The 13,022-nt window shown below is 35.9% G+C and overlaps 4 protein-coding genes across 6 annotated transcripts in view; 1 reads left to right on the forward strand and 3 right to left on the reverse strand.

The window, feature by feature from the left end:
* Positions 1–726: 726 nt before the first annotated feature.
* Cul1 (cullin 1) lies at positions 727–6,282 on the reverse strand. 3 transcript variants are annotated; one of them, XM_034324137.2, is made up of 15 exons: positions 6,060–6,282; positions 5,829–5,934; positions 5,184–5,404; positions 4,937–5,099; positions 4,629–4,847; positions 4,283–4,537; positions 3,919–4,212; positions 3,567–3,830; positions 3,311–3,490; positions 3,002–3,151; positions 2,810–2,928; positions 2,606–2,726; positions 2,434–2,537; positions 2,142–2,361; positions 727–1,934 (listed from the first exon to the last, which is right to left on the reverse strand). In XM_034324137.2, the coding sequence occupies exons 3-15, from the start codon at positions 5,345–5,347 to the stop codon at positions 1,854–1,856; spliced, it is 2,334 nt and encodes a 777-aa protein (XP_034180028.1). In that variant the 5' UTR covers positions 5,348–5,404; positions 5,829–5,934; positions 6,060–6,282; the 3' UTR covers positions 727–1,853. The 3 variants fall into 3 exon arrangements, with proteins under 3 accessions (XP_034180028.1, XP_034180027.1, XP_034180025.1); XM_034324136.2 differs by having other exon boundaries at positions 3,567–3,842; XM_034324134.2 differs by lacking the exon at positions 5,829–5,934 and having other exon boundaries at positions 3,567–3,842.
* A 503-nt stretch (positions 6,283–6,785) lies between these two features.
* On the reverse strand, positions 6,786–7,754 carry Tom7 (translocase of outer membrane 7). Its single transcript, XM_076689103.1, has 3 exons — positions 7,095–7,754; positions 6,912–6,960; positions 6,786–6,818 (listed from the first exon to the last, which is right to left on the reverse strand). Exons 1-3 carry the CDS (start codon positions 7,192–7,194, stop codon positions 6,806–6,808), a joined length of 162 nt encoding a protein of 53 aa, XP_076545218.1. The 5' UTR covers positions 7,195–7,754; the 3' UTR covers positions 6,786–6,805.
* Positions 7,755–8,012: 258 nt separating this feature from the next.
* On the forward strand, positions 8,013–12,544 carry LOC117604263 (uncharacterized). Its single transcript, XM_034324142.2, has 5 exons — positions 8,013–8,478; positions 8,763–8,815; positions 8,916–8,996; positions 9,064–9,284; positions 9,384–12,544. The coding sequence occupies exons 1-5, from the start codon at positions 8,416–8,418 to the stop codon at positions 10,667–10,669; spliced, it is 1,704 nt and encodes a 567-aa protein (XP_034180033.2). The 5' UTR covers positions 8,013–8,415; the 3' UTR covers positions 10,670–12,544.
* Positions 8,532–13,022, reverse strand: part of LOC117604640 (X-ray repair cross-complementing protein 5-like) — a 55,533-nt gene continuing 51,042 nt past the window's right edge. The window contains 1 exon segment of the mRNA XM_034324959.2: positions 8,532–12,482. The gene's annotated coding sequence lies outside the window, so the exon portion shown is untranslated.

A 13,022-nucleotide genomic window follows, 5' to 3' on the forward strand; every position in this document is an offset into this window, starting at 1 on the left:
TGTTATGTACAAAAATTTAGAACATTTCATTCCATAATCGATATTTTGTTAGACAGTCATTTCGATTTCATGTGTATATAATATATAACACATATGTATTTAAGAGACATGTCATTACTCAAATTCGGAAAACACCTGTCATTTCAAATCAAATATTGTATCGATTTTACAAATTTCAATTTATATTTTAATTACATATCTAAACAATACAATGTTTCGTGAACTTTCTATTTACAGAAGAAAATGAATAATTTAAAAAATATCCACTTCTAAATTATTTAAATAGTGTCAGATATTTAAAAAAAAAAAAGTGAGTGAAGATGATACACGTATTGGTACTCCCGACTAAACGTTATTCGCACAACCTTTGAACAATTTTATTTTACCTTTTCAATATTTGAATATGTAAGATTTTATTGAATAAAATTATAAAATTATTGTATTTTATTTAATAACATACATTAAGTTAATAGCTTTTTGTTTATAATTAAATATGAATACGTTACTCACTCTTCAATGTTTAGTACAATCTGCCCCGTTTCTTCCCTTATCATTTCGTTTTTGATTATAATAATTATCAGTTAAAAAATTTTCAGTTTTCAATTGTTCTACATACTGAATGTCACAAAATTCCCTTTTACATTGTATATTTATTCAACAACAGTTACTTCATCCTCCGTGTTAAGTTTTGTTCGTGCCTGCACTTAAAGTCACGTTATAGTACGCATTTTTAAATCATTTTATATTGCACTTTGAATTTCATATCAATTTCTAAAAACATTCAAATGATTAATCGAAATTTTGATATATTTGTCATTGAAAAGACTTTGAATGTCGCTCTTTTCTCTCTATAAGAAAAATGAATTTTCAAGCTTTAGACATAGTATATACAACATGTATTCTATATTCGTTAATCTTATCGAATCTTTATATAGTAAGTCATGAATTTTTCCATTTATTATTATTACTATAAATTATTTATGAAAATAATAATATGCTTCTTTCAAAATTCTGTCAACTATTACAAAAGTTCACTTTAAATTGATAGTTAAAAATAACTCGGATTTTTATACTACCAGGACAGATTCCTTTTAATTCACTGGTATAAAATTTTTGTTCTGTTTTAAATACGTTTAATATTTGTTATTCATGACTGCTGCATTAAATTGCATTACCATCTACGTGCTTATGTAACTTTTATGTACTTTGTATCATGCTATAATACACATAGGTGGTAAGATTATAATTCTTATTTTACAGTCTCAAAGAGAAAGTCACACACGAAAGGTTTGACTTCGTGTTATCAAAACAAGAGAAAAAAAAGAGCCCAGCTTTTTATCTAATTAATCAACATGTAACTTAAACGTATATTAATCATTTTATAATAAATTTAATAATATTCGTAGGATGTTATATCATTCCATTCTTATCACAATCAGCTTTATATCTTTCCGTTTTATTAAACAATTTATAACTCCAAGAATGTAATTCATATTGTTCTCTGTAATGTTATGAATTTTAAAAAAAATTTAACTCGTGCATTTTTCATTTCATAACACGATATCGTATAAAAATTCAGCGATGTTTCGATTTCCGTCGAAGGCGTCACAGACAGTAACACACCTAGCAGCTTGACTATGAAATGATTTTATTAACATATTATAAAATCGAGACTCTAAATGCGACCAGAGGGACAACATGGTACAAAGGCATCCATGTACAAGGAAAATGTACGAGATTCAAAGTACGAGATGTAAATAAATATTGTGACAGCATGGTAGCAATGAGATTGAAGAGTCATCTTTCGTTCGAGTATATGGTTGCTGCTGTATCGTTGTCCTAGATCAACTTGATCATGCCAGGTAGCTATAAGTGTCCTTTTGACCCTCTGTGCGCTCCAGATATTCTTTCTCAATTAAAATATCTATACATTTCTGAAAGAGCAGAATCACCTTTATGTTAAGATAAAATCCTTTGTTTCACAACAATAGATTTTCAAACATTCTGAGTCATCGATATCATGTCATGATAAATTGATAAAAGTAAAAGATACACGCAATCAGTCGATAAATTTCCCGCATTCAAAAAATACTCTGAAAATATAAGATATTATAAAAAATGTTTTTTTTTTAAATACTTACCTTAATAACATGTACTCGTGGTTTGAACCTAGAGCTTAACTGATTCAATACTTCAGCGACCAGTTGCTGATGTTTCAATACCTTCCGCATTTTCATAATCCTAACAATTGCTGCCTGAATCAGAAGTTTTCTATCTTCTTCTATATGCTTATGTGTCGTTTCTTGTTCAACTTTCAGTTCTGTTTTCATTGGTATATTGATATTTACTCTCAACTTTTTGCTGTTACAAGAACAATGTATCAATATATAATTTTTCAAAAAATATTCATCGCGCGTAATTAAATGTACATACTTTTTATATCCTGCGAAAAGTTCCACCGTCGATAGTGGTGTCAATTCGCTTTCATCGTCCGTAGCTGCAGTTAATAGTTTAGCTTTTAACAATATTTGAATAACCTGAAATATTGAAAATATTTTTGTAACGATCGAATACTCAAATTTCATTTTCCACGTTTCTAAGCTACCTGAAGCAAAAAATCCATTTTTATTTGTGTAGCATCGTGTAACTGTTGTATCGTCCACAAGGTAGAACCATTGTATTGCAATAAGACGGCCATTTGGAAAGTGGATGCTTGCAACGTATATCTACGATTAAATTATAAAAATATACCGACGAACATTGCCAAACGCTTATTGATTTAAGACTTAACGACTAAACATATTATCACCTGTTTTTAAAACAATTTGTATGCAATTCTCCTTTAGACATATTATATAACCAATTCAACTTTCTTCCACTATGTTGTGAACTATAGAAAGTAGTGAATCTATGTACAGATCGTTCTAGCTGTAATGTACAAAATACATTATACTAATATTTACTTTTAAACGAGAATAAATCATTCGTTAATCAAGTTTACCTCTGTTGGCAAAGAAAAAGTAAACGATTGTTGAAACGGCCACGAACCGGAAGATAACACCTGTATGCTGAAATCTATGTCCAATGGTTCGGCGGAGTTCGTCAAATGCCTTCTGAATTGTTCATTTAGATCCTTGGACACTCCAATATCCTGTGGACAGACTGCTACAATTATAATGTTATATAATTTTAACCGATATCGTTAGATAACGTGAAAATATTCGCCTACAGAAAAAAGTATTAAATTCAACTGTGTGCACCGAACGCGATTTATACGTATGGATTGTAACTTTATAGTCTAATACAGTACCTGGAACATTCGTTGTAGTTTTGAAGTATATTCAAAACCACAAGTCTGTTTCAATTTAGAAATCATTGACGCTTCCGCATCGTCACTGGCGGACATGTGTTGTACCAATCGTTTCGCTAACATCTTACTATAGAACTTTTGGAATACATCTTTGTCCTCGATATATTTAAATACTACCATCTATAATCAAAATGTAATATCATTGTTTAATGGAAGTCTCTTTTTTCACTTTCTTGTAAAAGTGATTTCTACTCACAACTTGATTGAGTGTATCCTCGAGTTCTGCTTCTTCCGGATTTTTACTACTCTTTTTCAGTAGCAGATCACAGTATTTTGCTAGTAACTCCGGCGATTTACTGCTGCTGTTCGCTGCTCTAGTTACCGAATTACTATTAATAAATCTTCCACAAGCCTTATCAAGAGCTGCCACGAACCCGCTGTCGTTATTAAATGCAACAAGTACTAGAGCATTGTATTTTTTATGAACTTCCAAAATTGTGTTCACGTAGACCTTTGGATCCTGTGTAAAAGTCTGTGTTAAAGTATTATTAATTTGGCAATCATTTATTACAAGTACGATAAATGAGGTAAAAAAAAAGAAAAAGTACATTAGCTGCAGAGTCGCCGCATTTATCGATAGCCGCAAATCCTTGATTAGCTATATGGCCTTCTAAAAGGTTTCGTAATTCCCCAAGACCATTCGGTATTCTTGCGCCTAGTTGATACATGCGACCCAAGTCTGTATTCTTGTCAGCATCCAACAGATTTTGAAACTCAGAATGAAAGATATCTAAATGTTTTTCAATTAACACTCTCTCGCACGTTTTCGCCAATCTATCGTGCGTTGTTTGGTGCAAGTACAGTTGAACGCGTTTTTGTTCTTCCAGCAACCTTTGTTCCGCCTGTAATAGAATGGTAGTTGTATAAATAATTTCTTTAAAAACGCATACGTTTTAGAACGTCATTCGAAACCTTTTTCATATATTCTGTCACTGGATTTTGTCTGAGGAACTCTGAACTTTCTCGAGTGTAAAATCTTTCTGTATCCTCAAGGAAGACATTTTCAAACGAATCTTTGTAAACGGTAAGATTCTGTCCTTTAGCACCAGGGTCCTCTTCGTTCAAACCCAATTCTACGTAACAATTAATTACACCACTGACTAAACGTGTGTTTATTGTTTCCCCGTTCCGCTCTCGTTCGATCAGCTTAAGCACTGCATTTGTGACCTGAAATATTAAATACAATAAAAATGATGAAATCATTTTTTCGATTAAATCGTATTTCTTACGTAATCTTACGTTAAGTGAAATTTCTTACTTGTCTATTTAAATGCTTGAATAAGTTATCTCGCCATGTGACCAAAGCTAATTGGTAAATTTCATAAATTCCTTTACGACCTTCTTCGCATTCTCTGCGTACCCAGTGACGATTTAAATAAGCGCATACACCATTTAATACTTTACTACTAAACTGATATTCCTCCCATTGTCTTGTATAGAATTGTAATACATCTTCATCCATCAAATCAGTTCCGTGCTACGTAAAAAATTTAAAAAATCGGCCGTATTAATCGTGAATTATTTTCGAATACATAAACAGGTGACATTTTCCAATATTATAATTACCTTTAATAAACTAATGAGGTAATTTCTAAGAAATTCGCGTAAACGTTTGTATAGCTCCAAACCGACTAACTGTGCACCTCCTTGAGAAATTTGTCCCTTTTTACTTTTGGTCGATGTTCTAGTTAATTGTTGATGAACACTTGTGCAATAATTATATACATGTCTGACAAATTATATAAAGTAGTAAGGAAATTAATCTAGATCGCTGTCAATCATTTTTATCTTTTAAAAATGTTACAAAGGATACGTGTACAAATCAATATATCTTGGTTTAGACATGCATTGTCTGTTATAGACTTGTTCGATACCCTCGCGTAGATCTCCCCAGATTTGATCTAAATCTATTTGTTTAAGGCCAGGCGGGCCCCCTTGATGACTCCCAGCCCCTCCACCGCCTCTATGCCCTGACATTTTCTTTCTATGTGCTTGTCGTGTGAGCGTCACTGTTTCTACTTTCTACCGTAATTTCTGCACAGAAGATATAAAAAGAACTTGGATTATGTTTTGGGCAAAGTTGAGATACGTCAAACAAAGGATTAGGAAATGAAAAGAAAACTGAAACAGAAATACAATATCAGTTTATTCCAAGTATTTTATGATTTGGATGATAATTAAAGAAAAAGAAAAGGCAATAAATTCAGTGTATTATTACACTTGATGATTTAAACGAATTACAAATAACGTAAAAATGTGAGTGTTACAACTATATACTAATGAACGTATATGAAGCTGCTGAAAACCTGTACAAAACTATAAATAATGTCATATGAAACCTTTGTGTAGGTACAAGAAAGTTAAGGACAAGCGATCGTTGATTCGACCCGAATAAAGATGTTCGTGAAAAAAAATCATTTGTTCAAAAAAGGTTAGTCGGTAATTGGAAGGTCCATACCGATGTAGTTACATCAGGATGCACATCGTTAGCAGTAGCTCGAATCTTTTCGTCAGGAAACTTCAGAACATCGCAAATCTTCGTGCTATAACACTACCATCCGTCACTATTGAAGATCCACAAAGAGCAATTGGTAGAAATAACACCATTGTAACCATTCGCCATGAGAGGAAACGTTTTTTTCGTTGATAAAATGAGGAAAGTATCGTGAGACAGAAAGCGCGCACTCACCTGTCGACGTTCACCACCGCATAACAGGCAGGGTTGGACAAGGGAATTCTTGTGAAAACGTGGTAGCCACCTTTAAGAATTACTGCTACCTCTCTCTACATACGCTATAACGAGAAATTTGAACTGCCTTTGCTCGTTACTGCTGTGCTCCAAACGATGACAAGCACAGCAAACCGCGAACCTAAAACGTTATACCTCTGTGCCAAAAACTGACTACAGTTGCAATCTGCTACTTTACTTCTGACAGGTTAGGTGCCAGTGTTACCAACACGAAACAACGTGTCAACAATTACGAAGGTTTTCATTGAACAATGCATATTTTTATTCGATTTTACATTTTATCTACAACTTTTTATAAATATTTTACTCTCATGTTGTTTTACGTTTCAACAACGACAACTCTGAAGAATTTCAAAAAGATATAGTGCTTTTTATTTTCATACGTGGACGCACTGATTATAAAATTGTGGGATTTTTAATTGTATTCAAGGCATATGTATAGCTTCTTGCAAAAGTTTGTTAATGATTGTTTATTAAAAGTGAATTTATAATTTAATATTTAACTATGAAATTTTTATTTTAACAGATCCAACATGAGAATAACATCTTATTAATACCCAAATATGTTGTAATTGTGAAGGTAAACATATATAAAACTTAACAGTAACAAAGGAATATATCTTGATGCAACAATGGAAATGCTTTATGAAAAATAAGACGGAACAATGTTGAGACGGGTGTATTTATTACCATAATAAGCTGAAATACAAAATTGTATATATATTCTTTACTGTCCTAATAATAAATGTATTATTTTACATAGAAATAGTGTATATTAATATCAAAACTTACTTCATAATCGATAACTCCGGCATGCCTGGATCAGCACCCTTTCGAAATCCTATAAAACATGTTATTTTGTTTAAAAAATTATTTTCTTCTTATATATTATAAAACTGTTGTAAGCATGCGATTATATCTGTAATTATTTAAAAACAACTTTGCCAAAAATAATTTAACCAACTTGAAGCTAACCTAAAAATAATACAGCAGGAATGAATCCCCAGTGGAATATAACTTTGCTCACATCTAAAACAATGGCAATTTTTTGCTTTGTACCTGGACTTAATGCCATTTTTGTAAAACTATTAAGCGTAAACCGTTGAAATTAATATTTTATAGACAATTACAAGATTACTTTCAACAATGTTGCATGTAATCGGCAAGAAGCAATGTTCAAACCTAACCTTATCTACGATGTTTTCTAAAAACTAGATGAACTACGCAGCTAGTCATTTGAGTCTCTAACCTCCCTCTTGTGGACAAATCGATAATCGGAGATATCGCTCATTGCAAAAGGAACCTTTAAGTTTGATAGGTATTTTTTATGCTACAGCTATCTAAACCTTTCGTAGTTTATGATTAGATGATGACAGATCGGTTGTCATCAGTTGTCATGTAAAAAATTTGTTTCCTTTACTTTCCAATCTTTCTTTCTTCAATGGTAATTCAATATTTTCATATACCAAGGTGGTATAAGGTACAATTAAACTATATCTAATTTTGTTTCAGAGTTCGTCGCATTATTGCGTTTGGGGTCTGTGTGGCCTACAGGGGTATTGTTGTGGTGATAATGTTTGCTGCGAAGAGACAAATATTAATGCTTTACTTATAGGGTATGTTGAATAATTTTTTAATATAATATCGTATGCAAATAATAATAATAAATACTGACAAAAGACTTATATTAACAGGGCAATCGTTTTTGGAGCAATAGCCATTATGTCACTGTGCTGTGCTTACCTCTACTGCAACTCACGACGAATCTATGGTGTTTTCTTGAAAAGATACTTCAAAATTAATTACAATTTAATGTCTATACCACAGGAAAATCTAACAGTATCCGTAACAAACCAAAAATCGACAAAAACAGAGAATTATGTTGTACAAATGTAGAAAACAAAGATTTGCTTGTAATAAATATTGTTTCTATGGACCTATGTTTCTCGACAAGTTATTTCCAATAAAATCCTCAACGTTATCACGCAAGTAATACGTGAAAAACGTTCAATCAATGCGTACTATATTACGCATCATTGTTAACAGGTTGATGTGGTATAGTCTGGTAGCACAGGCACACAATATAGCGTTATCAGTTTAAAATTCACCTCGTTCACGTTGGTAACTCTGTTCCCAATGACGTCATTGTAAAGTTCCGAAATTGAAATCAATAAGTGGTGTGCAATGTTGTGTGCACATGACAGTCGGAACAAAATGGTGATTATGTCAAAACATCCTGATAGAGCATATCGTTTTTGTTTGTTAGGAACGACAGTGTGAATGTTTGTCGGAGAAGATGGCTCGGAACGCGAAGAAGAAGTTGGCGATATTCGCTGGAACATCCAAGTGTTTAATATACGTGAGCGTTCTCTTTCGTGTTCGTTTCTGATATCGTTTGCTCTAAAACATCAGTTTCTTTTTTTTTTTTTTATTTTAAGATCGAATTTTACTCTCGATCAATTACGAACAGATACGAGCTTCGATCGTTCGAATCTCATCTTCTTTTGTCTTTTTTCTTCGTGCACGTGTTTAACGCGCTTTTCCTGATACCCGATTTGAATTCGATTGTTATTTAACAGCAATCGCGTCAGAATTATAACGAAATAATAATTCATAACGATTTAAAAAAATAACTTCTTTTAGGCAGAAGCAAAATATTGTGCCTCTGAAACGCCTGGAGAAATAAAATATTATGAGTGAGTTTCACACACAATAAATATCGCCCCTAAAGTATGCAACCACGTATATGCATACGCATCTAAATACACACGCGTATCTACGGTTGCCTGCTTTTAGGTGTTCCAGAACTGAATATTGTTGCGGTATTGGATGCTGTGTATCACCTGGCTTGCACTTCCACCATTTATGGTATTATTGGTACGTGGAATATTCGAATGATCCTTTGATTTTATGAAAGGAAAATTTCTATCGTCCTTTGTTACAGGATATTAGTTATAATAATGTTCCTGGTATGCTCCGGCGGAGGATGGTGGTATCGATATTGGTTACAAGGTAGATACCGAGCGGCTACATCAGCCATTCCGGCCAGAACTTCCAATCCCCGTGGGCAAAATCCTCTTCGAGGGCCGACTTGCCAGGGGCAAAGAGCTCGTATCACTTATAATTCAGCACGGAATACCGTGTTACTGCATCGAATGTGGAAAGGCGAGTGATGGGTCTCGTCTAATTGAAACTAATTATCATAATCGTAATCGGGTAGAAAAATGGGCAACAGCCCGTATCTAATCCCAAGTATCACCGTAGGTCCTCAAAGGAACGGAACGGTGCCCGTGTACAATGGTAACGCAACAACGTCGACGAATTATCAGAACGTGAACGTCGTGTTGAACGATGCGAACTGTCCATATTATCAATTGTACGGTCCGCCTCCAAGCTACGAGACTGTGATAGCACAAACGCGTGGTAAGATATCAAATCCAGCATCATCGCCGGATTCGACGAACACGCAGGCTGCGATGCAGCCGAACATGCAGTCGTCTGCGGGGGTCGCGGCGAATTCAAGCGTGCCACAATGTTTCTCTTATGCTTGCAACTCTTCGGCAAGATTGAATAACGCAGCAGAACAAGAGGCTCAGTATCGTCACGGTAACGTGGCCTCTCGACAGCTCGATAATCCGGAATGCGTTCCTCTGCCGCATTTCCCGCAATACTGCCTCGGTATGGACGGGCCGATCGGTCAGAACGTGTGCGTACCTTTCACCTACCAGGAACGACCGCCGGCCTTCGTTCCCGAGGATAGCTTTAATCGAATTTATCAAGCAACTTCCACGAATTACGTTCCGTATCCGACGGAGAAGCCGTCCGACGCTCCGGACACCGAGAATCCGGGCTACGAGCTTTCGAACGCGAAGAGATACAGCACGATGGTGAACATCGATTGTACACCGGGTAGCAGTAAGGACGAGAGTGTTTGGAAGAGGAGCGACCGATCAATCTCCAAGATACACGGTAGCAATAAGGTGGAAAGAGGTGCCAGCGAAAAGGTCGAAGAAAATCGAGGACAAACGCGTGAAAGTAGGTCAGAGACGGAGGCCAGTTTTTCGTCGGCGTTCAATACCACCGAGGATTCGAACCGTACGAACGATTCCAAGTCTACCGTCGACTCGCCGGAAGACTTTGAATCGGAATACGCGAAGAGCGATCGCGTGTACGGTGGTTCATTGAGAGCGATCGGTAGATACGCTGGTCAAGCGAAGCGCAAGGAATATCCCGCGGAGAACGCTTTGTCGAAAATCATGCCCCATTCCTGCGACGGGCTGATCAATACCGAGCCAGCAGCAACGGGTGCGAATCGTCGTAACGCGAGCTCGTCGCAGGGCTTGAATACGGTTAACGTTAGTGCGAATTCTTTTCAATCGAATCCATCCAATAATGTGATATTAGCGCGTTTCGACGCGAACGGCTCGTCCTCCTCGACGGAGAACCTCGATAACGAGGCTGGTCGTTCGCGTCTCGTTAATACTAGTACAAGTACAAATTCTGATCTTGAAAGTAATCATAGATTAGACCGATCGAAATCGTTGGACTGAACACTGAAGACACTTTATCATTATTACTATTATCATTATTTTCATCGTTATTCTTATTACTATTACTACTACTGTTATTATTGTCGGTACACATAGCGCTTATTCTTGTATACACCTTAAAACCGATTCGTGTTAGCCGCGAACGTTCATTCTGCCAAGTTTACACCCGTTAATCGTGGTTACTAAAACGAACGCGGTATTATTTTTTTAAACGATTCCCCGATGACGTTGTATTCGTCGATCGTACGGTATATCAAGGAAATCGCTCGTTCGATTAAGGAAAACGTTTTAACGTCCGTCGATCGCGTTGACTATTTTTCCGATCTATCCAACTGCCCACGAGACGCGCATCGTTTCTCCCAAAGGCACCGTTTTTCATTCCCGTTAATTCTATGATAAATTAAGATAAAGGTGTCTTTGCCGCGTTACGTGTCTGATATTTACCACCGATGCAATTAACTTTCTATTCGCGTTTAAACAAAGGGCCCACGGGATCATTTAACACCGTCTCAATTTGTCCGGATTACTTATCGATTACGGAACAATTTGTTATCAATCAGCAGCCGTTGACGCGACACAAGCTGAACGAATCGTGAATATGTATTTTTGTACGCGTCCTTAACCGTCGGATATCCGTTTAGAAACGAATACTTTATTATGGTTATTTTTATTAATTATAGAAACATATACGTGTGTCGTCTCGTTCAGTTTTGTTGTACGAACGGGCTCGAATCGATTCCAGTTACGCACAAAAAGCAAAAGCGTTGTCCGACGCTGTACTTGATCGTCCTTACATTAATATCGGTATGCCAATAATAACTCGTTAGCGCACCTTTTTCTAATCTTTGCACCTCGTCGAACCACATCACTTTACGAACCACACAACTTTTCAATATAATTCTAATTACCTAATAAATCTAATCGATAGGTGAAATTTTACCGATCGTCTCGTGCGTCGTATTTTCTATAACAAAAGTATTTAAGAGAAAAAAAAAAAATGAAGTGAAATGAAATGAAATGAAAGAAACAAACGATGTGTTCGACGATACTGAACCGCGGGTTTTCTCTTCCAAAGAAGAAATCGTGTACTTTGCTTTTCAGTCCGATCGAACACTTTAAACGTTTTACCGATTTCTTAATGTGCACGTTTATGCAGTTTACGATATTTACGAGGGTTCGAACGATTCCATTCGAAGCGCAGCGACCCTATATATGTATGTTATTAATTGTAAGGTGTGTAAGTGACGAGAAGGTGTCCGGTCCGATCTGTCCGTTATTATACTTATTACGATTTCGGCGCGAGATAACGAAGATAAGCGATGTGAAAATGCTGTATTAAGGACGTATAAACCGCAGCGGAAAGAGAGAGTGCCAAGGAAAGTTAAGTCTGAAGATGATTATACGTAGCTTTAGAGGATTTACGGGTGATGACAGCTTATAGGCGTAGATATTTTCTTTCATTCTCCTAGAGATTCGTTTCACGTTGTACCTATACGAAGGATCGCGCGGCTCGATTTCATTCGTGTTGTTAAAAGAAATGCTGTGAATGGTAAATGAAAACGGGTGGCCGCGATTGTGTTCAAGCGGATTGAACACGACCTTATTGTTTAAACACGAATGCGATCGACGACGAGAATCGACGCGCAGCCGTGTCTGTAAGTTTTCAACTAAATTTTCGATTGTAACAGCGGTCCAAAGAAACAGCGTACGTGCCAATAAACGAGTCCGTTTGACGAAGTGTAACATCGAGTAGAACGGGATAATCGATCTCCCGAAAAAGCAAGTAAACTCGATCTCACAGCCAAGGTGTTACCTGAAAAAAAAAGATAAAGAAGGTGTTAGTTTAAAAAAAAAAAAAGAAAAAAAAAACACATATGCGTGTACTTGCATAAATATAAAAATAAACAGGATATAAATATATTTATATACTTATACACACGCAATACATATACATTCGCGATCAAATCAGGCTTTCCCAGGTGATACGATGCCCCGGTGTCCGATCTTACCCCGCAGGCATCCCTGGGGAGACTGACAGCTTACGCAAGGGGCCCCCCTATATATAGGCCTCTGGCGGACCGCCGCTTGTGGGTGGGCACAAATGACGCGCGAAAATTTGAATTGATATTTACTTTGTAACTCGTATTTTTCAATTATAAGCTAAATTTTATGATACGTAACAATAAAAAATTGTGTTATTTTCTTTCCTAATTACTTTCAATGTTAATATCATAAAAATTCGAAGTTTTATAAGCCTGATTTGATCCAACCAACACGTACACGTAAAATTATTTTTTCTAACCGATCCAAGCGGACTACGAGCCGTATTAATTGTCCGCCTGAACAAATGTTT

Source organism: Osmia lignaria, chromosome 7 (assembly GCF_051020975.1).
Source record: "Osmia lignaria lignaria isolate PbOS001 chromosome 7, iyOsmLign1, whole genome shotgun sequence".
Taxonomy (NCBI): Eukaryota; Metazoa; Arthropoda; class Insecta; order Hymenoptera; family Megachilidae; genus Osmia; species Osmia lignaria.